General features: G+C 41.9%; 1 protein-coding gene across 3 annotated transcripts; it reads left to right on the top strand.

The window, feature by feature from the left end:
• The first annotated feature begins 236 nt into the window (after positions 1–236).
• On the top strand, positions 237–10,894 carry LOC124134496 (collagen alpha-5(VI) chain-like). Of its 3 annotated transcripts, none has more exons than XM_048381106.1 (8): positions 237–261; positions 2,103–2,181; positions 3,548–3,748; positions 6,000–6,146; positions 7,287–7,392; positions 8,623–8,811; positions 9,275–9,418; positions 10,250–10,894. In XM_048381106.1, exons 4-8 carry the CDS (start codon positions 6,087–6,089, stop codon positions 10,816–10,818), a joined length of 1,068 nt encoding a protein of 355 aa, XP_048237063.1. In that variant the 5' UTR covers positions 237–261; positions 2,103–2,181; positions 3,548–3,748; positions 6,000–6,086; the 3' UTR covers positions 10,819–10,894. The 3 variants fall into 3 exon arrangements, with proteins under 3 accessions (XP_048237063.1, XP_046355295.2, XP_048237062.1); XM_046499339.2 differs by having other exon boundaries at positions 250–261; positions 2,103–2,169; XM_048381105.1 differs by lacking the exon at positions 237–261 and having other exon boundaries at positions 2,063–2,181.
• The last annotated feature ends 15,162 nt before the right edge of the window (positions 10,895–26,056 follow it).

Genomic DNA, 26,056 nt, shown 5'->3' with positions numbered 1-26,056 from the left:
ACTCAAAACGACAATTGATGATGATACATCGGTGTGTGGCCTTTCTTCAATGTAGTATGCAATATAGTTCCGCTTATAATTGGATTTAAATGGTAAAGAAAGACAATCCGCGCCGCATTTGCCCTTGGAAGCCTGACAATGTATACCCAACTCATGTGTAATTAAGTTCAGCTTCAACGAAACACAGACTATATATACCCTTGAAGATTTTCCATAAGTCGTGGCGATCAGACAAACGACACTATCATCATAGACGAACCAGTAAGATTGGAACTGCATTCTTTACGTTAAGTTTGGTTGTTTGTGTTTTGATTTTTGTATGTGTTATGTTGTTTCTTGTTGTTGTTGCCTTTTCTGCTTTCTTTGTGTGTTGAGGGTGGGAGGGTGCATCAACGGATCGATTTTGTCGAAACCTGTTCTCACGGATACAGACAGGATGAAATGTGTGAACACGATTTTCATTCTCAGCTCCCTGGGAAGTAAATAACCCAATCAGCCAGTGAGACGCAACAATGTTAACAGTCATATTGCCACTTCTCCTACCGGGTAGCCTTTCGCCCTATACGCTTCTGTTCACGTACGTACCCCACGCGCATTTGTTTACGTACTCACCCCATGACCTATCCGCTTCTGTACATGTACTCACCCCACGCCCCATACGCTTCTCTACATATACTCACTTCACGCCCCATCCGCTTCTGTTCACGTACTCACCCCACGCCCCACCCGCTTCTGTACATGTACTCACCTCCCGCCCCATACGCTTCTCTACACATACTCACCCCACGCCCTATCCGCTTCTGTTTACGTACTCACCCCACGCCCCATCCGCTTCTCTACATATACTCACCCGATGCCCTCTCCGCTTCTGTACATATACTCTCTACACGCCCTATCCGCTTCTGTACATATACTCACCCCACGCCCCATCCGCTTCTGTACATATACTCACTCCACGCCCTATCAGCTTCTGTACATATACTCACTCCACGCCCCATCCGCTTCTGTTCACGTACTCACCCCACGCCCTATCCGCTTCTGTACATGTACTCAACCCACGCCCCATCCGCTTTTGTACATATACTCACTCCACGCCCAATCCGCTTCTGTACATATACTCACTACACGCCCTATCCGCCACTGTTCACGTACTCACCCCACGCCCCACCCGCTTCTGTACATGTACTCACCTCCCGCCCCATACGCTTCTCTACATATACTCACCCCACGCCCTATCCGCTTCTGTTTACGTACTCACCCCACGCCCCATCCGCTTCTCTACATATACTCACCCGATGCCCTCTCCGCTTCTGTACATATACTCTCTACACGCCCTATCCGCTTCTGTACATATACTCACCCCACGCCCCATCCGCTTCTGTACATATACTCACTCCACGCCCTATCAGCTTCTGTACATATACTCACTCCACGCCCCATCCGCTTCTGTTCACGTACTCACCCCACGCCCTATCCGCTTCTGTACATGTACTCAACCCACGCCCCATCCGCTTTTGTACATATACTCACTCCACGCCCAATCCGCTTCTGTACATATACTCACTACACGCCCTATCCGCCAGTGTTCACGTACTCACCCCACGCCCCATACGCTTCTCTACAGATACTCACCCTACGCCCCATCCACTTCTATACATATACTTACTCCACGCCCCATCCGCTTCTGGACATATACTCACTCCACGCCCCATCCGCTTCTGTACATATATTCACTCCACGCCCCATCTACTTCTGTACATATACTCACCCCACGTCCAATCTGTTTCTGTACATATACACACCTCATGCCTCATTCGCTTCTGTACATATACTCATCCCACGCCCCACCCGCGTATGTACATTTACTCACCCCACGCCCATCCGCGCATGTACATGTATCTATATTTACAAAACTGTGTCATACAGCTGGAACATTGCTAGTTGCGAAGTTCAAACATGAACATCGTGATACCATCATCATACAACCTTAGGAAGTAATCACCACGAATGTGACGGGTTTACAATAGTTTTGCAAAAGTTAATAGTTTCCCTGACACTGGGAGGAATCTGTCTGTATTGCTAACTTCTTCATAATCTTGTAGGAGATGATCATGCGGATCCTGTTTGTGCTGTTCCTGGTAGAAGCCTGCGCTGCTCAGGAGCCTGGAGGTGAAGATGGAGGTGAGTGTTGAACCATGGAATCAACATTGATTTGAATTATATGAAATATTAAAAATAAAAAAACTTTCGAGTCGTTCCATTTAGACAACGCTACAAATAGTCGTACGATTATATTTACACTGTTCTTATGTGAACGCATTCTGTGTTTTCTCCACTTCGAAACCTGATGGACCTCCTAACATTCATGACTTAAAAATGATTTTATTTTCTTCAAAATAGACAAGCGCAATCCCTATTTGTAGACATCTCAGACGCAAGAATATTTATAAAATATATCACAACACGCAGTGGATGATTTAAGGTTTCAAAATCAAATATAAATAAATGTGCAAAACATGTCTACTTTTCTTTGAAGGTTTTCAAAGCGTTTTGTTGGGGTAAAATATGTATAGACAGGTTTTATTAGTATTATTTGCTCAGATGGCAGAGGTACATTTCCAAACAACACGGTTTTAAGATCCTAACAGCGCTAGCCTATATAAAAGAAACATTTTTTACATTGAAATAGATAATGAAGATTATCTTCGTAATAATGAGCACATCTACACTTGGAGTCAATAGAAATAAAACCATCAAACGTGTGCCCATTCAGGTGAAAACAATTGAAGCTAACTCCACAATGTATGATGAGGACATTTGTTTCTAGTACCATCACATTGAAATGAAATATGTAAATTACTAATAATATATGTCTCGCAAAATCTTTTTAATTGTATTAAACATTGAGTACATCTTAAAGTGTCATCCAACATATTCCGATCATGTTCTGGTGATTCAGGCGATATGAATGGACTTAGTATATTGGAAGATCTTGTTTTACATACATGGACGTGACAGAAGTGTTAAAAGGAATTAACCAGGTTGTTTTATTCAGGCGTTTTATTACAGAACATTTAATTGAAATACACCCATTTTGTTCTTTTACGAGCCTTCACTTCGTGAAATATAAAAGAGTTATGCCGAGCCTGTAGGCTGTTTCTATTCAAACCATATTTAAAACATATGTGGAGGAATACATACTGTGGCGTGACATGAATCAGGTGATTGTTTAATTTATGCACTCTCCATGACGACAGATGTTTGCGCGTTTCTTGTTGTATGTGGCTAAGATATAGAACTCTCATATACACTTTAATGATACATTGCTGTTCTGATATGTATAGGGCGGTCGGGTAGCCTAGTGGTTAAAGCGTTCGCTCGTCACGCCGAAGACCCGGGTTCGATTCCCGACATGGGTACAATGTGTGAAGCCCATTTCTGGTGTCCCCCGCCGTGATATTGCTAAAAGCGGCGTAAAGCCATACTCACTCACTCACTCACTCTGATATGTATAATTAGTTTGCCTGACAGTGTTATATTTGTTCAGGTACGATTGGTGTGTGCGATGGAGTTAGGGCAAAACTGGAAAAAGCATTTCAACGATGGCCGGCGCTGAAAGAAGATTTTGGGTTGAATGACAAAAATCTAAGCAGATCAAGGAGTTACTTCACATATGACTTTGCAGTCCTACTCGACTACCCACCTGGCGTTGGTTCTTGTGGTGGACGATATCCAATCTGGGAGAAAGGTAATTAATACTAATACTAATTCTAATACTGTCTTGTATTATGTCTGTGCATGGCCGCTTGGATACTACCACCTTCGGTTTCAAGGCACTCTTCAAGGATATGTTTATCGCCACTGACAAATTTGGGAGAGGCATTATTGTTTGCTGTTTAACTCCATACTCAGCAATATTTCAGCAATATCATGGCGGTCTGTAAATAATCGAGTTTAGACCAGACAATTCAGTGATTAATTGGGATACGATGACATGCATCAATCAAGTCAGCGAGCCTGACCAACCGATTCCGTTAATCGGCTCTTACGACAAGCATAGTTGCCATTTACGGCAACATACATGTAAATATTTTAATCTGTAACACATATAAGGGTAAATTGTTTGATAGTTGACGGATGACAAAGTAGACACAATTTATGTCTTGCTTGACGACGGTAAAAGGATCTATCCCGAAACGTCGCCTTTACAGTATTAAAGAAGTTGTTATCCATAAATTGTGTCTACTTTGACATAAATGGGTAGCTGAACACATGATCAAAGAGACACGTTTTCAGTTTGTCGATCAGCTTACGGTAACGGATCCAGTATCCCATCTGATCCCGGCACAGAAATAAGAACCTGGGGCTATAGTCTGGCCCAGAATTGCCACAATGACAAGTTGCGATTGCTTGCTTGTTCATTTGTTGTTTACCGTCGCACTCAGCAATAACTGTGAAAGGCTCTACCTTCACAGGGGGTTGAAGTATCGTAAAACAATTGTCCCCCAGAGAGGGTGCGTAAGTCCCACTACCTTTAAAGTATGTTTCATGTTCCTTGATTTTAATCGTAGAATATTTGTTGATTTTTAAATACTTTGGCTTAAAATATCTAACAATCACCAGTAGCCAGAGGGATGGTGTGAAGCCTGCTGGGGGACCATCCAGGAAGCAGATGTTCAGTAAGTCCCCATGGTGGCCTAACTTTGGGTGCTGGTGATCTCTAGCCCAGTTTTATAATGTATTGTTTAGAATAGTCACTTTTTTATGTTCCATGCTAGTTTTAAATTTATATCTGTGATAGTTTAAAGCTTTTACTGTCCTTTGTCGACAGATTTTAAAGTTAATATTTATATATTATTCCTGTACAACTTCATTTAGTCACGATATGGCTGAAATACTGCCGACATGACTATAAGTTTTTACTCACTCACTATATCACGGCGTTCTGTAAATAATCAGTCTGGACCAGACAACCCAGTGTTTGCCATCGATGTACAAAATTAGGATACAATGACTGACCACCCGATCCAGATCAACTTTAACCCTGATATGCATGGGTTCGCCAACGACAAACAGAAAGTACCTTTAATTATTAATTCTTACTAATAAGTGAAATTAGGGATCACCAGTGTCATATTTAAGGATTCTTATTTAGACGTTTATGAGAATGCTCGCTGGTGAAATCAAAGCCTTGTCACTTTTGCACAACTCACTGCCTCCTTTCTTCTGCGGGGGCACGGGTGGCCCAGTCGTCTAAGGCGCCGCGATTCGCTGTGCAGTGTTGCGTCCCTTGGGCACGCCAGGAACCTATGATTGTGGGTTCAAATCCCGGTTCGCCCTGATTATGTTTCTGTATTGTCAGCACCATACCCGTGCTCGTGGGTTTCACGGAAGTGGTAAACGTCTGAGACTTCACTTAGGGTTCACTTCCGGAGCGTAAGTCATACATCTTTTGTCCTGTGTTTCAATGGACTTTGTATGTACGACGCATTTGCTGCACTGTTGTGTTTAACTATTTTCAGGAATTTAAGTTTGTTGGCTTTGTGCTTCGCGGGCAGAAATGTTAACTGAGGGTAGGGTTGGTATCAAGTGCCAAAACTTATAAATCACCCATAACTCAAAGAATGAACAATCATTTATTTTAATATCATTAATATCACATTGTAAACGTGAGCATGTTTTGTCTGAAGTGGATAGCTATTAACGTTTCACTATTGCTTTAGGATAAGGATTGCAAAGGGACGTAATCCTGCACATCGAATTTCTGCGCCATGGAAGACAGGAAACAGTCCCCATGCTCATGTGTTTTACCAAAGTGGTAAACGACTGACACCCGCATCACTTCGGGCTTTCCTCCCACATTAAGCTGATGTAAATGGAATACTGTTAAAAGCGGCGTTAAATTCGACTCACTCACTCACTCCCTTTGTTCTGCGAAACACGTTTCATTCATATCTCTCACGCAAATAATCCATGAGTCTGAACCTTTTTCTTTGTAGAAAAAAAAGCAAAGACATCCGTTGTGTGCATCCAAACCGAGGAGAGTATCTGTTTCAAACAGTTTGTGATAGACTCCGAGAATTGCTATGGTGTTATACCCACGTACAGACTTCAAACTGATTTCGACGGGAGTGTTTTCTGTTTTCGTAAGTATCTTCATCAGAACGTGCGATTACGCCCCTAAGGTAACCTTAGTACGACAGATTTGCACTGGGAGTTATTATTTATTATCTAACTCTGCGTCGACAATATTTCAGCAATGTTGTAAACTCGCTTTCGGGGTGTTGCTTTCTGCGGCCAGCATGTGTGTGTGCTAGCTCCAGACGAGCAACCTTACGTTTATTTTGCCCCAAAAGAATACAGGTATATGAGGAGTTGGATTGAAAACACTTGAACACACACGATGTCAATTGTGTCACTTATCAGAAAATGATACCATGATCAATTTTATAAAACAAATGTTCGTATTCTCAACGAAAGAAAGAATAGGAGGTCTCATATAAAATGTATATGATTTAAATGTATTTTGCACAACGGGTATTTATCGGAAACCCCTGAAAATCTGCTTGGGAGTAATAAGTAGTCATAGAAAAATGGCGGAACAGTATTTCTTATATCGCTATGAATTGTAGAGATATTGCTGAACGGAATAGTGTCACATAATCTATGTTTCTACCGTGAAATTGGAAAAAACATGATTGTGATTGGTCAAATAAAGGTTTCAAATCAGGGTAAACATTGGATTGTAACAGTAGATTTTACGACCGCATAACCTCGGCAAAAAATATTTGTAAGAGCGTAACTCTTTCAGGACAATTGCCAGCAATCACATTGAAATACATATTGTGGTGTACAGAATAAAAGTAAATAAAAAACTACAATAGACAATAGAGCGTATTACGTCGGCCTATGAATACATTTTTGTTGTCACATGTATTGGTGAAAAGTTATAGTGCTGTAACATAGCTATTTCTGCATGAAAAGTTTGACTGCCTATGGTTATTGTCCAATGAAGCGCCAGTGTCAAGATGTCTATCTAGTTATGTACATGCATGCGTTTACCAAAGGTAGGATATAATGTATTCAGGTTTCTTTGTATGGTTGCTGCATATATTGTTTTAATATTCAATCATTTATTCTGTCGTTGTTCTTTGTGATGTCATCTGCAGGTGACTTTATGTGTCAGGACTTTTTAAATATCTGCTACGTGTATCACGAATAATACATGACTTCTCTTACTCTCTTGCTTATCAGGTGGTAATACCAGCAATCGTATTATTTTCTAGAGCCGAATTTCTGTACTAACAAGCCATGTCTATAACTGTACGAATGAACGAAATGGCTATACATGCAAATGTCCAACGGGATTTGACGGCCCTAGATGTGACGGAGGTGAGTTTGTTTTATAAATATCAGTTCTTACGATCAGAACAGTAAAAGTAAGTACATACATATCTTCATTTAACTATATGCAAATTCTATCTACCCGACAAACCAATTAATATCTATATCTGCAAAGGCAACATAAAGAAGGCATATTTTACTGTTTGTGGCTGGTAAACCAGAATATAATTAATACTACACGCTCGTCAGCGATTTTGAGGTTATGAAATTATCTGTTCCACATGGTTTGTTCATTGGTGCTATTCTTATGTGACTGACGTGATGTTGATATCTGTGGAAAGTTGAGTAAGAACAGTTTATACTTTCAAAATCTATTGAGATATACATGCCATGCAGTCTAAAAAAATAAATTTCAACTTTCTACATTCTTACTTTGTTCTTCCTCCTTGAAAAATCATCGGACTATTTTTGTCCGAAAAACAAGATTTCTCACAACTGGTTGTTGTCAAAGCCATGTGCGAGGAACCTATGGCAAAGCACAGCAGAAATCACCCGTAGATCACGATGGCGAACGTGGAACGTATTGCAAGGTTCTGGTTATTATACGGAAAACTCCGGATATACAATGATGCTGATCAAAACGTATTGATTACATCCGGGAGAGTAACAGTTTCTCTAAAAACTTACAATGATATTTCTCTTGTAAAAATGTCATGGCGTTAAATATAGGACACCTGATAACATGGTCTGTATAGGATGTGTGAGATATCCAGTGTACATATATAATATACTAAGCAAAAATTGAGTAATCATTAATATTTTTGGGGATGTTTTTTACTGAAGACTGAGCACACAATTTCACAAAAAGTTAACTGGGCGTCACATGTGAGTCATCTCGTAGATGATTGTACAAAAGTTAAGTTTAACTAAATTACAAATATCCCTAACTCGTTTTAAAGGCAGGACACATGTTTTTTTCATTGAGACAGGTAACCATTTTGCTGTTTGGGTGGTACTGATGAAGATAATAATTGTTTTACTTACTTGGTTTTCCAATGTATGGTGAAAACAATCGGGGAATACGCGAAACTCGCATTTATAAGTCAATATTAACTTGCTTTTCCAATCATAATTCTCAACAGATTGATCTAAATGCCTTCAGACTCATATGATACTATTTCCTGGTAAAAGACCACAGTCACATTGAAAAGGGCAAGAGGAAGCCGAAACGAAAAGCAATTTGATCCAGTATTAACATGTACCACATTCTGATTGAAGATCCGTGTACGAGTAGTGAGATGTTACCTCAAATGGAAGAACGATCGAACCCTTATTCTGCAATCGGCAGTGTGACTGATGAAAACCTAGCAAAGGCATGGTATTCAGCACCAGAAGGAATGAAGATGTCTGATCATGCACCTCCCAGTGGCCCTGCTTGTGGAGCACAAAATGGACTTTGGAGCAAAAGTCGGTAACATATTTGAACTTAGCATATATTGAAGATATCCACTTCACTTTTTTTTATGTTACACTTTTTTTCAAGAACATTTTAATTTGGATAACAATTCAAAACTACAGTAAAATACGGTTATAACGAACACGCTTAAAACGAACTAACGGATATAACGAACTAACTTTTTAGTCCCGACTATTTGCTGTAGTTATACTGTATATATGCTTATAACAAATTACGGTTATAACGAACTAAAATTAGTAGTCCCTTTGAGTTCGTTATAACCGTAGTTTACTGTATATGCATTAAGGCATGTGAAAACATAGTGTCTTTTCTTGGCTCGACTCGTTAACAGAGGAAAAGAAAGACAGTCAGTGGTAAATCACTGTCACTGTCGCGGGCATCGCATTTGTCTACTTTTGATAATGACAGCGTTGATAATCATAACATTTCTGACTATAATTGTTTTTTTTCTAGTGAGGGAAGGGACTTCAGAATACATCTGCCTGCCATTTAAGGATGATACTTGCAAATCAATGACCACCATGAAATCGATGCTGTGTGATGGCAGACGGGTGTACGGAATAGAAAAGGCACTATGGACTTCCAGTTACTGTTTTGGTAATGTCCATCTCCAAAATACTCTAAGTTCCAGTACTCCATTAATCCTTCACTGATGACCTATCTCATCTGTGGCAGAAAAAAACTATATTTATCCACTGCGGGTAGTTTGTTAAGTATGTCTGCAAATCAGTTCTCTGTCGTAGGTTAAAGAAGTCCCAATCTCTCCATCTGGCTTATTGCAATAGGTTGCTGGAGACCTATTCTAACTCAACTGGCCCTGGATATGTACTGGATATAGTATCATGAAAGAAGAGAGATACAATTGCACTACCATTTAATATTCTGTGTTGGGGGTTGGCTGGGTGTTGCTACTTTTGAGGGAATATTATATTTCATTCCATTCTATGACACACACAAAGTTTATTTATGATGGATCAAGCCAAACAATTCATTTTAACCTCAATGGCTAAGATTGCACAACGTCCAGTATTTGCAGTGAAAGATTAATTATTGTGAGTTTGAAACCTATTTTCGGGAACAGGTTATGTTTCTCAAAAGAAACCACCCCTAATAAAATTAAATGATCGGCCTCTAATTCTCTGGGAATCATCCTTGGGGATGCCAGGGAAGAATATAGGTCCTCACACCTCGTGCTTGTTGTAAGAGGCGACTAAATGGATCGGGTGGTCAGGCTTGGTAACATGGCTGATTGCATGTTGTCGTTCCCACTTGCAGAGATCTCGATTATGAACAGGCCGCGGTATTGCTGAGTATGTCGTTAAACAACACACACACACACACACACACACACACACACACACACACACACACACACACACACACACACATTTAGAAATCGAGGATTAACTCAAAACTTGTTCTTTGTAGAATGCAGACCGGACCCGATTGATCTTCTTTTCATTCAAGATGTGTCATCATCTGTTATGAAGAGTGTTTATGACGAAATGAGGCTGTTCATCAAGTATTTTGTCGGTGACATTGATGCAAGCCAAGACGCTCATAATGTTGCTCTAATGACTTTCGCGAAGGAGCCTAAGATTGCCTTCCACTTGAATACGTACAACACCAAAACAAGCATTATGTCGGCCATTCGTTCTGTGAATGGTACAGGTGGAGGCACATATCTGGGCAAAGCTCTCGAATTGGCCGCTTCTGATATTTTCACTGAGAACAATGGTGACCGTGGGGATTCTAAAAACGTAGTCATCCTTCTCACCGACGGCAGAAGCAAAAACACCGCTGACGTATATAAGAACGTCAATGCTTTGAAAGGAACCGCTGAACTATTTGTCGTGACTTCAGTTATAAGTGATATGTTCGCGGATATGCCCTCTTCTGCCCTGTCCTCGAATCATGTCTTTACCTTAAGCGATACAGATGGAGAGCGTTTCACGAGGGTCATCTTGCCTGACCGATTCTGCAATATGGCACCATAAGCAGATATATATACAGGAAGAAATCTCATCAGTTTCGCCTGTAACAGTGAACGACAAAGTTATGAAATAAAAGATTGTATCCTACGTATGTCATGTCTTCAATTACTTTCTCTTTAGTTCTTATTTGTTGGGTTGTTATCTTGTTGGTTTGCTGTTGAACACCGCTCCAAGCACTCTTCCAGCTAGGGGCGGTCGGGTTGCCTAGTGGTTAAAGCGTTCGCTCGTCACGCCGAAGACCCGGGTTCGATTCCCGACATGGGTACAATGTGTGAAGCCCATTTCTGGTGTCCCCCGCCGTGATATTGCTGGAATATTGCTAAAAGCGGCGTCAACCATACTCACCCACCCACCCACTCTTCCAGCTATTTGACTGCGCCCTGTAAATAATCGAGTGTGGACCAGACAGAGCAGTGATCGACATGAGGAACAATATCCGACGCCATCCGGGTATGAGGACAATCAATGAACCAAGTCTTCTTAACTATTCTCACCAAGATTCCCCATGGGGAAACGGAAGGCTTTGTAGATATATATATATATATATATATATATATATATATATATATATATATATATATATATATATATATATATATATATATATATATTCAGTGGGGTGGGTTTGACACTGTTTGTGTCCGTAGTCCAGTTGTATCACGGCGTGTCAGCTTAATGTTTGAGGAAAGCCCGAAATGATGCGGGTGTCCGTCAGGGGTGTCAGTCCTTATCCTAAAGCAATACTGAAACGTTAATAGCTATCCACTTCAGACAAAACATGCTCACGTTTACACTGTGATATTAATGATATTAAAATAAATGATAGTTCATTCTTAGAGTTATGGGCGATTTATAAGTTTTGGCACTGGACCCCAACCCTACCCTCAGTTAACATTTCTGCCCGCGAAGCACAATGCCAACAAACTTAAATTCCTGAAAATAGTCAAACAGTGCAGCAAATGCATCGTACATACAAAGTCCATTGAAACACAGGACAAAAGATGTATGAGTTACGCCCCGGAAGTGAACCCTACCTACACTTAAACGAAATTAATTTTAATTGTAAATAGTCAAAGACACTTTTATTCAGAAAAATATTGAACATGGTATTCTGAGTTATTCTCATGAGTCCGAGAATGCTGCTTTTGAAACGTAATAAGTAAACACTCAACAATCCTCAATATTGAAAGGCACTTTCATGACAACTTTACTGGCCATGGTGCATATACAAAGCTTCCAATCTATACTCCGGAAGTGAACTTTTCTTAACCTATCGTAAATCTAAGAAAAAGTGACATTTAAATTGCAACAACGGAGGGACATCGAGGAAAGACATTTGAAACAAAAATATTGAGAAACAATACGGTAAATAGATGCAAGCACGACGTGTATTCGAATCCGTATGTGTTGTGATAAGGCAAACAGGAATCAATAGGTTACCTTTGGAGAGACAAACAGTGGGAGGGGGGAGAAATATTTACATGTTGTACATTTACCCTGTAATCTACAACAATATAACGTCAAAATCTATCCGCAAAGATTTTGTTTCATGATCAATAAAACTGTGTCTGTAACACCAAATATATCGAAACAGTCACTTCGTTTCTGAATAGACTTAACAAAGCGGTAGGTTAAAACACTCTACCTTCGTCAACTGACGAGCAAAGAAAACTATATCTCTCAGTTGATTTTATCACTTCTTTTATTTTCAATTCGTGATATTATATAAAAATAACTCTACTGGCGCTTAATCAGCACTCAAAGAATCCTTCTGCAAGGTTTTAATTTCATTTAAACCATTGGAATTTAAAAAAGAAGAAATAAACCTTTTAAAAAAATAAATACTAGTAAATGCATAATACGCAATTGATAATAATCATCTTAAACATCCAATCTTTGAATATAGATAAATCTGCTTATTTAAAACATTATAAACATGGTAGGTGGCATGTGGTTGCAATTTATTTTAATACTGCAGTCTGCATTGAACCAAATTATTTTCAGATAACATTATCCAACCACTGATTGTTTTTTACAAACTGATCCAGGAATGAGTGAAACAATTAAATTTAAGTTAAGTTCTTTCAATTTTCGCATACATTCTTTTTCCCCTCATTGTATAAAGGACTGAATAAATCTTTGGAAAATGTAGGCGCAGTAAATTAAAAATTGTTAAAACTACCTAAGCAGTAACAGACACATCACTTGACTCCAGAAGGAACAAAATGTTGATGCGCATAATACAATAAAGAAAGTATTGAAGCTACAGGGTCAAAAGCGCCAGGCTAGCAAGCGCCATGTGCTGAGATCGTACCCCGCTAGTGACCGGATTGTTTCTCAGCCTTGGGACCAACAATGTTTACAGGTCCTTACAGTGTTGTCACTACACCCAGTGTATAGTGGATACTCCCTGTGCACTCAAAAGAACCCGGTAGATGATCAGATGGAGGAAACACGAATACGTACATACACCCGAAACACAGGTGTCAAAACTTGTGGGCAAGGGACTCAGTTCAAATGTGACTTTGTTCACCAAACAGGGAATGGGTACCCGATATGTGAGGTGGTGAGGTGAGATGAAATTGGGTTTAACGTCGCGTCCAAGATTATTGCACTTATATAGCGACGTGCATGCACGTGTATGTGTGTGTGTGGCTGCTTGTACTAGTCCGGACTGATGCCGAATTATAGTGCTAGCTCACTGAGATACCATGCCGCAGTTTAACATGAATACCCCACTCAGACACAGTATACTGACTCCGAGCCGACCAGTCCTTGTTTTAGCCCCTTAATGCCGAGCGCCAGACAGGGTAACAACAAGTACAATCTTTTAACGTCTTTTTGTATGACGCGGCCCGGGATCGAACCCTGGACCTTCCGCTCTCCGGGCGGACGCTCTACCACAAGACCACGGAGGCGGTCATATGTGAGGTGGGAAACCCCCCCTAGGCAGCTTGGGTAGGGAGCTGAGCATGATAATTGGAATGCAAACTGATCCACTTTGGATCACACACGAACCCTACCTGCATTTGAGTTTATCTCAGAAACATATACTCTCAAAATAAAAATAAAAATATCATGAATAGCAAAAGGCACCAGGCAAGTTCAGCATTTGCCTGTTTTGTTATGAAAAGCTTCACAATAATATTGAGTAAATTTCGAAAATGATCCGTATTTTCAATAAAACATAAATTATTACTGACATGTTGCCTTGGAAAAGAAACGAATACAAAGAAGAAAATTACAAAGCGAATGGCACAAGTTCAGCACTTGTCTTTTGTGTTAACAAAGTTTCACAATAAATATTAAACAGTTTATGAGTTATTCACGGGAAATGAGTCCAACTTTCCTTTCCGGACGAGTCCGACTTTCTGCCGTGGAAAAACCGAAAATACAAACATAAAATCAATGTTGATTAGCAAGAGGCACTTTCAGCACTGTACTGGTGTGAATGCAGGTTCAAAGAGGTAATGGACAACTTTTCTTTAACCAACATTTAATCTTGAAACACTGGACACAATACTTAAAACAATATTCAAGAATTAAGGAAAACCTTGATTCAGAACGCGCTGTGGAGCATCATGTCAACATCATGTCAACTTGAGTAAGTGAGTGAGTGAGTGAGTGAGGATTTACGCCTCCTTTAGCTATATTCCAGCAATATCGAGGCGGTGGACACCACAAATGAGCTTTACACATTGTACCCATGTCGGGAATCGAACCCGGGTCTTCGGCGTGACGAGCGAACGCTTTAACCACTAGGCTAACCGACCGCCCCTGTCAACTTGAGAGAGGTAGAGAGTGAAACACATATTGAAGCGTCACACATAACAATATTTACATGACAGCAATGCATTATATAGCCAAAGTGTTCCAAGAGAACTATGGTCAGAGCTATTTGGTTACTGAATATGGCTGTTATGTTGTAAAGGAGGAAAATAAATATTTGTAGTAATTGGATCCTTTAATCCGCGAGCACGTTCAGCTCAAACGAGCCTCTTCGTTTAAAGGGTTAAAATATTCCAAGTTTTTTATCCTACACCACGAGATCTGACTTGGTTGTGGTTTAGGGAAATTTGACAATAAATCGGTACATGAATCAAATTCTTCAACCTCACCTTCTTCCAATCATTGACCGCCAGAGGGAGCTGTTTCAACAGGACAACGCTCCATCGCACACAGCTCGTGTCACGCTAGACTACATTCATAATGCCAACATCAACGGCTTGCCCTGGCCGTCGAGATCTCCAGATCACAACCCAATCGAACACCTTTGGGATGAACTCGATCGACGTGTACGTCAACGTCAGAACACGCCGCAGACACTCCCACAAGTTGCCAACGCGTAACAAGCAGAATGGCGCAGAATTCCGCAGGGCAGAATCTGTACACTTATCTGGTCAGTGCCGAGGTGATGCAGAGCCGTGATTGCTGTCCGGGGCGGTCACACGAGATACTGAGTTCAGCGCAACCTTGTGGCCTTATGTGACATGGCAATGAACAGTTTTTATTGTCTTTGTGCCATAACATTATGACTATCGACCTCCAAAAATGTATATTTGTATCTATAATATGAAATTAAATATATCGTCATTATTAGGTACAATAAATTTACTAAAACTCTACCTGTGCGTTTCTTGTTTTGAAAAGTGTATGTGCATGTCACATGTATATGAAGCGGTTTAACAACATATCAGGAAAGTTAACTCTTATAGTTTACTATTAACTTTTCAATAGCCGGGACCGGTCGAAGAGCCTTGTGGTTTTGTGGTCAAAGTGTTCGTCCATGTTTAAATCCCTACTTGGGTACAGTGTGTTAAGCCCATTTTTTTATGTCATGTGGGTAAATAGTGCTAAAGGGGCGTTAAGAAACACTCACTCACTCCGTCTTCAATGGTCACTGAGGCGTACCTAAAATATATTCAGAAATCCTCCTGCGGGAACATGTTGTAAGGTTCAAAATATCTCTCTCACATTTTTGCTTTGTTTTGTCTTACAATACAATAAATCCTTGAATTTAGCGTCTTTCCCCACAAAACTTCTGAGCCCTCGACGTGACAGCGTGGTACAAGTGGCCTGATCAGCTTGAGGTGGCAATGGGTTAGAAACTGTTCACGGGGAATGTTATGTCCGTTTCAGTCACTTGTGCCAGTGGCGATACGTAAACATTCAACTGATGCTGGTCCACTAAATTGGACCTGGTAGTCAGGCTCGCTGACACGGTTGGTGCATGTCATCGTACCATGGGTCGTTACTCATGGCATCAATCACTGGATTGTCTGGACCAAACTCGATTATTTAATGGCCGCCTTCAATAAGTTGGAAGAGTGCTGAGTGCAGGGTTATACAACAAACAAACAAAAGTTTGGAAGAATGCAATAACCCGTTGAAAAAGCTGCAAATAAGATCACAGAAGACTTGAAGTACATGAACCTACTGTTCACCAAAAGAAACACGGAGAACTTCTCGCTCTATATTCGCATTAATAAAAAGGTTTATTTTTAAGTCGTATTCTGTATTAATGTTTCTGTAATACTGAAATTCAGAGACAGATATCGAGATTATAATGATATAGTTTCTTATAAGTCCACTGCAATAGTTACTTGCTCCCTCTTGCAAGCTCGTCCTCTGATTCCTTGCCTCATGCGACAGTGTTATAGCCAGTGTCAACTGTTTTCACGAAGAGATATCAAGATATGACAGGTGTGCTTAACTATTTTCTTGGAGTTTTTAATTGAAATTGGTATATTGGTCAGTACAGTAAAAAGGGGGATTAAATGGCAACGAGAAGGCTAGTGTACGGCAAGCTTAAAAACAAACTCAACCACTCACCCACCCACAATTCCACTCACTCACTCACACACTCACCCTCAAAACACACATACCGATCCATCCAGACTGACTGACTGACCCAATGAACACCTACTCACTCACTCCACCCGCAATCTCACTCACTCCCTCACTCACCAAATCCACTCACTCACTCACTCCACAACATGACTGATTGTTCCTTAATACTTGATAACAATTTCTCTCACATATTTTCAAGACACAAATGTACATCAGTTACTGCTGAAAAAGGTAAACAATCGACAAAGGCGAAAGTCATTGAATGTATCTTCTTTCAATGAAATAATCTTTCCAATTTTGATAAATGTTTACATATTTTGTTTTATCTCATATATAAATTCCAGTTACTGAAAGGTTACTGAGAATACACGCACCACCTGTAAGATATTGAGAGGGTATTATGTTAAGCGGTGTTTGATTGAAACATTTGACATTTATTGGCCATTTCGACAAGAATCATGAATGGCGATTCACATTTCAAAGTCCGCGCATGGCTGGCGTCGAAAGATGGAAGCTCGTAAACTGTCAATTCGTGATCTGAACCGGAAGTAATGAGGTCATTTCTCAAGGTGATCTCTGAACCTCCAGCAAGGATTGACTCAGAAATACGAGCAAAAAATGCTCCTGATTAAATCTCGTTTGTTCATTTGTCTAAGAGTCTCTGCTAAATGTATCGACAAAAGTTCAAACTTTTCGCTCTCGTGGCGATTTCTTGGCAAAATAAGTCCCAAGCACTTTCTGCAGTCAAAGTGAGTGAGTGTCTATGGGTTTCACATATGGTGACCATTTATGGACTCGAACCTGGTCAATACCCTGTCAAAGTGAGTGTCGATTCCCACGAATATTCTTTCCCGGAACCGCCACTGAAGTGAATGTTTCTGGGTGGGTATTTTAACTTGAAATCGTATTTCGGGGCTCGCGTATATACCGTTGCAATACATTACACGTAAACTAATGACTTGTTTGACTCGTAAAGTACTCAAGTCGGATCACACAGAACAAAGATTTGTCTGTACATTACACAAGAAAGATACATGTTTATGTTATGTGTCGCTTTGCTTGTAAACATTGAAATTATCACTGAAGGAAGCTGACACTTTGCTCTGGTATTTTGGGACTTCTTTAAATACAATTCATATATACATTAACACAAGAAAGATACACGTAAAGTGATGTTTTGCTTTGCATGTAAACCTATATAAACCCATGTAAACATATATCACTTTAGAAAGTTGACACTTTGCTTTGGATCTTTGGAACTACATTCATAATAATTCATATTCGGACTAAGAAACTACTAACATAATTTGTGTGAGAATTTGCAGAAATATGCCGAGAAGGAAGGTTCTTGGCAGGCCAAGCAGATATTTCACATACTAGCCCTGTACAGATAATGTCAAATTACATCAATATATGGACGGAAATGGTATCGACTCAACAATCCAATTTAGATCACGGTGTGACTGTTTTATTGTTTAATGAAAAAACAGCGATAAGCGGATCCTGGCGCACCTAAGGCCCATAACTCTGGAGAGAAGGCTGCTACGCTTTAGCTGACTGACTATTCTGTTACCCTGCGTTGAAACAGAGATAGTGGCCCGGTGGATAGTGCGTTCACTAGTTACACCTAACGTCCGGGTTTGAGTCCCAGTTGGTACATTGTGTCGAAATCTCTCTCTCTCACTCACTCACTCACCAAACCCTTCCGCTCACTCACTCACCCACGCACCCATAATCCCACTCATTCAGTCACGCACCCTCTCAACCACCCACTCACTAACCCGAACTCAATTCCACTCACACTCAATATGGCCTCGTAAGTTCGGAAACCTCAAAGTTAAAAGTAACTTTTCCACCATCTTCCCGAGGCAAGAGAGTTAACTGACTTTAAAAGTCCAGTTTCCACCCTTGCCGAAGTAGGCTGGGATTATGGAGTTACATTTTGGCTGGACTTACGAGTTTATGCTTAGTCCAATCAAAATCGCGCACCGAAATCGAAATCCGGTTCGTAAACTGTCGTGCAGATTGTGGTCGATTGCAGGATTTGCAAAAAATGTGAAGCGCCAACTCGTTGTCAGCAGATATTTTGCAAATCTTTTCATGTTTTTAGTTAAGGTGCTCACGTGATTTGATGCATTTCGTGATATAAGACCCGTTTTATCACAAAATAGATCTTGATTATCGATCAGATCGCCCTCACTTGGTCCCACCATTTTGTGTGAAGCGAACGCAGGTGATACGAGAGGTGGAATCTGATTGGTCCGTTGGAGAGGCTTAGAAGTGGCATAACTGGTAATAGCCACTGGTGGCGCTACAATCGAGCCCAGTAATTCCAGCCTAGTTCGGCAAGGGTGAACTCTCTTGCCTCGGGAAGATGCTTTTCAACATACTAGGGGTTCATTTATTAATCCAGACAACGCGAGTTCGGAAGTACATGTATGTCAATCTGAAAGTCTGAAAACCCGGATTTGTGTTAATTCGGGATCAGCAAATGTGTTTATATGTTGAAATGTGTCAATCCGGTTATACGCCACCGCATAATCTCTATCACGCTCGTGTTTCTCTATTCAGCATTCCTGACCTGTGTTCATCTGAGGTCGATGACACACACTACATATCTTGTTAGTCGACAGGTAGACATTACCTTGTCAAATGGCGGTCGGGTGAGTGTTCGAATGTGACAGTATCACTCAGCGACGTCTAGACCATCCTGTGGCCACTTCCCAATACACAACTATATCGGTATACCAATATACCATCATGCTAACCTGAACCTCTGCCTGTTGTTACATGTACTACTTCCCTAGTCGTTTCCAAAACAAAACAAAACTCAATGTGTCTGTGTCTCTCCCTTTACCCGGTTGGATAGAATAATATCAGGTACCATACAAGGAACTTGCGCTGTATTTCGTGGAAAAGTTTGAGAACTGGACCTGACACATATTTCACTTTTATTTCCTCATCAGTTTTTGGGGCGGTCTGGTAGCCTAGTGGTTAAAGCGTTCACTCGACACGCCGAAGACCTTTGTTCGATTCCCAACATGGGTACAATGGGCAAAGCAAAGCCGTGACATTGCTGGATTATTGCTAAAAGCGGCGTAAAACCATACTCACTCATCAGTTTTTGTACGTTTCTGAACTTTTTTTTTTTTCTTCCTAACGCCCTCCTCTCCCACTGATGCTGAACATGGAGGTTTGAAACACGGACAATAGGAGTCGCCAATATATATATATATATATATATATATATATATATGGCTGAAGTGGCTTTGCAGAGGCCCAGGGAGATCGTCCTGGTTGGACTGATGGAGGGGGCACGGATGGCCCAGTCGTCTAAGGCGCCGCGATTCGCTGTGCAGAGTTGCGTCCCTTTGGCACGCCAGAAACCTATGATTGTGGGTTCGAATCCCGGTTCGCCCCGATTATGTTTCTAGGTTTGTCAGCACCATACCCGTGCTCGTGGGTTTCACCGAAGTGGTAAACGTCTGAGACCTGCATCACTTCGGGCTTTCCTTCCACATTAAGCTGACAAGCCGTGATATAACTGGAATACTGTTAAAAGCGGCGTTAAACCCCCATTCACTCACTCACTCACTGGACTGATGGAAACACATTCTATGAATCGTCCATAAAATCATTAACTGTGCATGGGGTACTTTTGTCCTCCTGATGATGATTATTGCTTTCAGTTGTGATGGGTTGAGGTGAAGTTGGTTGTATAATGACGTGCATGCACGTGTGTTTGGTGGTTGTGGTGAGCTTGGTTCAAGGCCGCATTATACAGTTATATCACGGCGTGTCAGTTTGTTAAAGGAACAGAGGCCGATGTAAGACAGGTCTTCTCGGTGACACACTTTGGTGAAAACAACGAGCACGGGCATTGTTATGACTTCCGTACAAATATAACACGGGGCAATCTGTGCTTCGAACCACCGTATACGTTTCTGGATCACCTTCTGATGCGCAACTCTACACTGCAAATCACGCCCTGATATACCTGTACTCACCTTAGGTACACACGGTGGCACGCTGTCCTGTGAATATGGTACAGGTGAAACACTGGCGAAGCTAAACAACGCCGTGGTATTCACCAGAGCTACACACAGTGGCACGCTGTTCTGAGAATGTGGTACGGGTGAAACATTGTCGAGGCTGACAACGCTGTGGTATTCACCTGAGCTTCATATAGTCGCTAGTTGTCCTGTGAATATGGTACAGGTGACATATTGGCGAAGCTAAACAACGCCGTGATATTCACCTGAGCTACAGGTGGTGGCACGTTGTCCTGTGAATATGGTACAGGTGAAACACTGGCAAAGCTGAACAATGCCGTGGTATTCACCTGGGGTACAAGTGGTGACACGCTGTTCTGTGAAGCTAAACGGGCGAAGCGGTTTAGTTCCTCGATGTTTTTTTATTGTAGTAGTAGTAGTAGTAGTAGTAGTAGTAGTAGTAGTAGTAATAGTAGTAGGACTACTACGAGTAGTACTACAAGTAGTAGTAGTAGTGTTAGTAGTAGTAAAAAGTATGATATTGCTGAATTAGCCGTTTGTTTTTTGTAGATTGTTAATAACACTGCACACTCGTCATCTAAATGTAATTATCTCATTTTATAATCCAAAAAATAAAACAATGCAACAAGAATAAACATATGGTTTTGTAAATGTAAAAGATATCTCGCTCTTGTCATCAGCAGGAAAGGACTTCGCCGTGATCAAGTGTAGATCCCTTCTTAAATCCACTGTACGCTTCATTTTACAGATGCCTTTTAGATATACCCGTAAACACGCATGCGCGGGGGGCGTATTGGCTGACAGATACTCTCGTGGTATGATATACTTCCTGTGTGACAGGAATACAATATCCACCATAGGGGGCAGTGCTAAGATGACCCGGGTATCTAGCAAGCTCCATTGTGTTCATCAGGTAGTGTGTATTAACTATCTCTTGGCGGCAGTCAACCGAGTTTCAGGGATTTCGGGACTGACCAAAGCAAATCTTTTTTCATAAATTATGAGATATAGTTCCGATGACAGTGTCCGATAAAGACGCCTGAAATGTAATAGTGATTGTGAGCAAAACGCGAAGTGCTTGTCAAATTGGACCCAACAAACTTTTGACAAAGTTATCTTGTCCATCTGATAATACGGAGCTGTGAATTATTATATTTGGGGGGTTGAAGTGTGTGTTTATTTCATATGATGAGTACGGCAGCACGTACACAGGCCTTAAGTCTATGACTGAATCCAGTTCTCCCCAACCCTCTAATCTTGTTTATTGTGGGGGGAGATGAGATACCTCTTTTAAATATGATCTATCCTGGCAATAAAGCAGAGAAATACACCAAAAAGATAACCCTTATGATAAAGAAAATGTATCTTGTGCGAAGGGTATGCGTACGTGTGAAGAGATTTCCTGGCATTCAGATTTAGAAGTGGGGAGGTGTGTGTGTGTGTGTGTTCGTGTGTGTGTGGAGGAGGGCGTGTGTGTGTGTGTGGGTGTGTGTGTGGGGAGGGGGGGGGGGGGGGGGGGGGGCTCGTGGGCATCTGCACTACAATTAACATCCCTCGTTCTTTAATCTGGCAATTAAATATTTCATGTCATTGTTACAGCTCATTCTCAAACAACCTCAACAGGATTCTGTAAGTATATTCAAACCAAAATACCGTTTTCATGAAATATCCTATAGATAAGCAGTACGCCATCCGGAGCCATGGATACTCCGTGCATGCCGTGATGTCAGATGCAACTGTCTAGCTCTATGTAGATGTGAATTACACCATTATTTACAGTCGAAGAAGAATAAGTCAAGGCATTTGTCAGTGTTTCAGTTCAGTAGTTTTATTGAGATTTCCCCATTCAAACCACGTTCTCCAAGTCTGCTGTTTACGTGATAACCGGTTTGGTGTTCTTCGATGTTGCGTGGGATATTTAATAAAAACACACATAAGGTCACTCGCATCCTATGGATGTCGTACAAAGCGGATGTATCAGATTGTCAGGTTTGGTCACTTGGTTTATTGCATGTCATCGTATTATGGAGGCGTGGACCGATGCCCATAATATCAATCACTGGGGGCGGTGGGGTAGCCTGGTGGTTAAAGCGTTCGCCGAAGACCCGGGTTCGATCCCCAATACGTGGGAAGCCCATTTCTGTAATATTGCTAAAAGCGGCGTAAAGCCATACTCACTCACTCAATCAATCACTGGTCTGTCTGGTCCGGACACGTTACTGATAATTCGCGATGATATAACTGGAATATTCCTAAGTGAGTGCGGCGTTAAACAACAAAGAAAAACGTATGATCCTGACGTAATTAAAGTACTGTAAATTACCACATGAGACCTGAGTGGTGAATTGGAAATAACGCCGTTTAAAATCTATTTCAGTGATTTAAAAGGATGCAAGTCGTAGGAACAGGCGACCGTGGGGCATTGGGTAGCCAAGTTGTTAAAGAGTTTCTTCGTCACACTGAAGGCCCGGGTCCGAGTCCCGACAGGGGTACAATGTGTGAAGCCAATGTCTGGTGTTGCTCAAAGCAGCGTAACATCATACTCACTTACTCACTCACTCATTATCATCGCTTAATCATAATCGAATCTAGCAATCGACCTCAGATAATTTGAACATTGAAATCCGAGAAGGTAACTTTTGCAGCTGCCGAGAGAAATGACATGTTCATAATCTGCGACCTGGCTGTTTGTGTTAAATCGTGCCCCAAGAGCATGGGTTGTTGCTCACTCACTCACTGACTCACTCACTCACTCACTCACTCACTCACGAACTCACTCACGAGCTCACTCACGAACTCACTCACGAACTCACTCACGAACTCACTCACGAACTGTCAGTGGTTTTGGGAACACAGAGATCTAAACGCTTAACACGGGAGCACGGACAACCTATTAATTGAGAATTGTGGATTCAAACCCACGATCAGCGGATCACTCACACACTCACACACTCACTCACTCACTCACTCACTCACTCACTCACTCACTCACTCACTCACGAACTCACGAACTCACGAACTCACTCACTCACTCACCTACTCACGAACTCACTCACGAACTCACTCACGAACAGTCAGTGGTTTTGGGAACACAGAGATCTAAACGCTTGCCACGGGAGCACGGACAACCTATTAATTGTGAATTGTGGATTCAAACCCACGATCAGCGGATCACTCACACACTCACTCACTCACTCACTCACTCACTCACTCACTCACTCACCTACTCACGAACTCACTCACGAACTCACTCACGAACTGTCAGTGGTTTTGGGAACACAGAGATCTAAACGCTTGCCACGGGAGCACGGACAACCTATTAATTGAGAATTGTGGATTCAAACCCACGATCAGCGGATCACTCACACACTCACTCACTCACTCACTCACTCACTCACTCACTCACTCACTCACTCACTCACTCACTCACGAACCCACTCACTCACGAACTCACTCACGAACTCACTCACTCACGAACTCACTCACGAACTTACTCACGAACTCACTCACTCACTCACTCACTCACGAACTCACTCACGAACTCACTCACGAACTCATTCACTCACTCACCCACCCACTCACTCACTCACTCACTCACTCACGAACTGTCAGTGGTGTTGGGAACACAGAGATGTAAACGATTGCCACGGGAGCACGGACAACCTATTAATTGAGAATTGTGGATTCAAACCAACGATCAGCGGATCAATCACTCACTCACTCACTCACTCACTCACTCACTCACTCACTCACGAACTCACGAACTGTCAGTGGTGTTGGGAACACAGAGATCTAAACGCTTACCACGGGAGCACGGACAACCTATTAATTGAGAATTGTGGATTCAAACCCACGATCAGCGGATCACTCACTCACTCACTCACTCACTTACTCACTCACTCACTCACTCACTCACTCACTCACTCACTCACTCACTCACTCACTCACCCACTCACTCACTCACTCACTCACTCACCTACTCACGAACTCACTCACGAACTCACTCACGAACTGTCAGTGGTTTTGGGAACACAGAGATCTAAACGCTTGCCACGGGAGCACGGACAACCTATTAATTGATAATTGTGGATTCAAACCCACGATCAGCGGATCACTCACTCACTCACTCACTCACTCACTCACTCACTCACTCACTCACTCACTCACTCACGAACTCACGAACTCACTCACTCACTCACGAACTCACTCACGAACTTACTCACGAACTCACTCACTCACTCACTCACTCACGAACTCACTCACGAACTCATTCACTCACTCACCCACCCACCAACTCACTCACTCACTCACTCACTCACGAACTGTCAGTGGTGTTGGGAACACAGAGATGTAAACGATTGCCACGGGAGCACGGACAACCTATTAATTGAGAATTGTGGATTCAAACCCACGATCAGCGGATCACTCACTCACTCACTCACTCACGAACTCACGAACTCACGAACTGTCAGTGGTGTTGGGAACACAGAGATCTAAACGCTTACCACGGGAGCACGGACAACCTATTAATTGAGAATTGTGGATTCAAACCCACGATCAGCGGATCACTCACTCACTCACTCACTCACTCACTCACTCACTCACTCACTCACTCACTCACTCACTCACTCACTCACTCACTCACCCACTCACTCACTCACAGTGGTGTTGGAAACACAGAGATCTAAACGCTTAACACGGGAGCACGGACAACCTATTAATTGAGAATTGTGGATTCAAACCCACGATCAGCGGATCACTCACTCAAGAACTCACTCAAGAACTCACTCACTCACTCACTCACTCACTCACTCACTCACTCACTCAAGAACTCACTCAAGAACTCACTCAAGAACTCACTCACTCACTCACTCACTCACTCACTCACTCACAGTGGTGTTGGAAACACAGAGATCTAAACGCTTAACACGGGAGCACGGGCAACCTATTAATTGAGAATTGTGGATTCAAACCCACGATCAGGGGATCACTCACTCACTCACTCACTCACTCACTCACTCACTCACTCACTCACTCACAGTGGTGTTGGAAACACAGAGATCTAAACGCTTAACACGGGAGCACGGACAACCTATTAATTGAGAATTGTGGATTCAAACCCACGATCAGCGGATCACTCACTCAAGAACCCAACTCACTCACTCACTCACTCACTCACCGACTCACTCACTCACAGTGGTGTTGGAAACACAGAGATCTAAACGCTTAACACGGGAGCACGGACAACCTATTAATTGAGAATTGTGGATTCAAACCCACGATCAGCGGATCACTCACTCACTCACTCACTCACTCACTCACTCACTCACTCACTCACTCACTCACTCACTCACTCACTCACCCACTCACTCACTCAC

This window comes from Haliotis rufescens, unplaced genomic scaffold (assembly GCF_023055435.1).
Source record: "Haliotis rufescens isolate VD_foot unplaced genomic scaffold, xgHalRufe1.0.p SCAF_35, whole genome shotgun sequence".
Lineage (NCBI taxonomy): Eukaryota > Metazoa > Mollusca > Gastropoda > Lepetellida > Haliotidae > Haliotis > Haliotis rufescens.
This window is presented reverse-complemented; position numbering and strand designations above follow the sequence as displayed.

What these genes read in the sequence shown, in the direction of transcription:
- LOC124134496 (XM_048381106.1), top strand. Translation starts at nt 6,087, where the DNA reads ATGGTGTTATACCCACGTACAGACTTCAAACTGATTTCGACGGGAGTG. An exon ending in AAATGGACTTTGGAGCAAAA is followed by an intron (nt 8,812 to 9,274) that starts GTCGGTAACATA and finishes TTTTTTTTCTAG; the next exon opens with TGAGGGAAGGGACTTCAGAA. An exon ending in GACTTCCAGTTACTGTTTTG is followed by an intron (nt 9,419 to 10,249) that starts GTAATGTCCATC and finishes TGTTCTTTGTAG; the next exon opens with AATGCAGACCGGACCCGATT.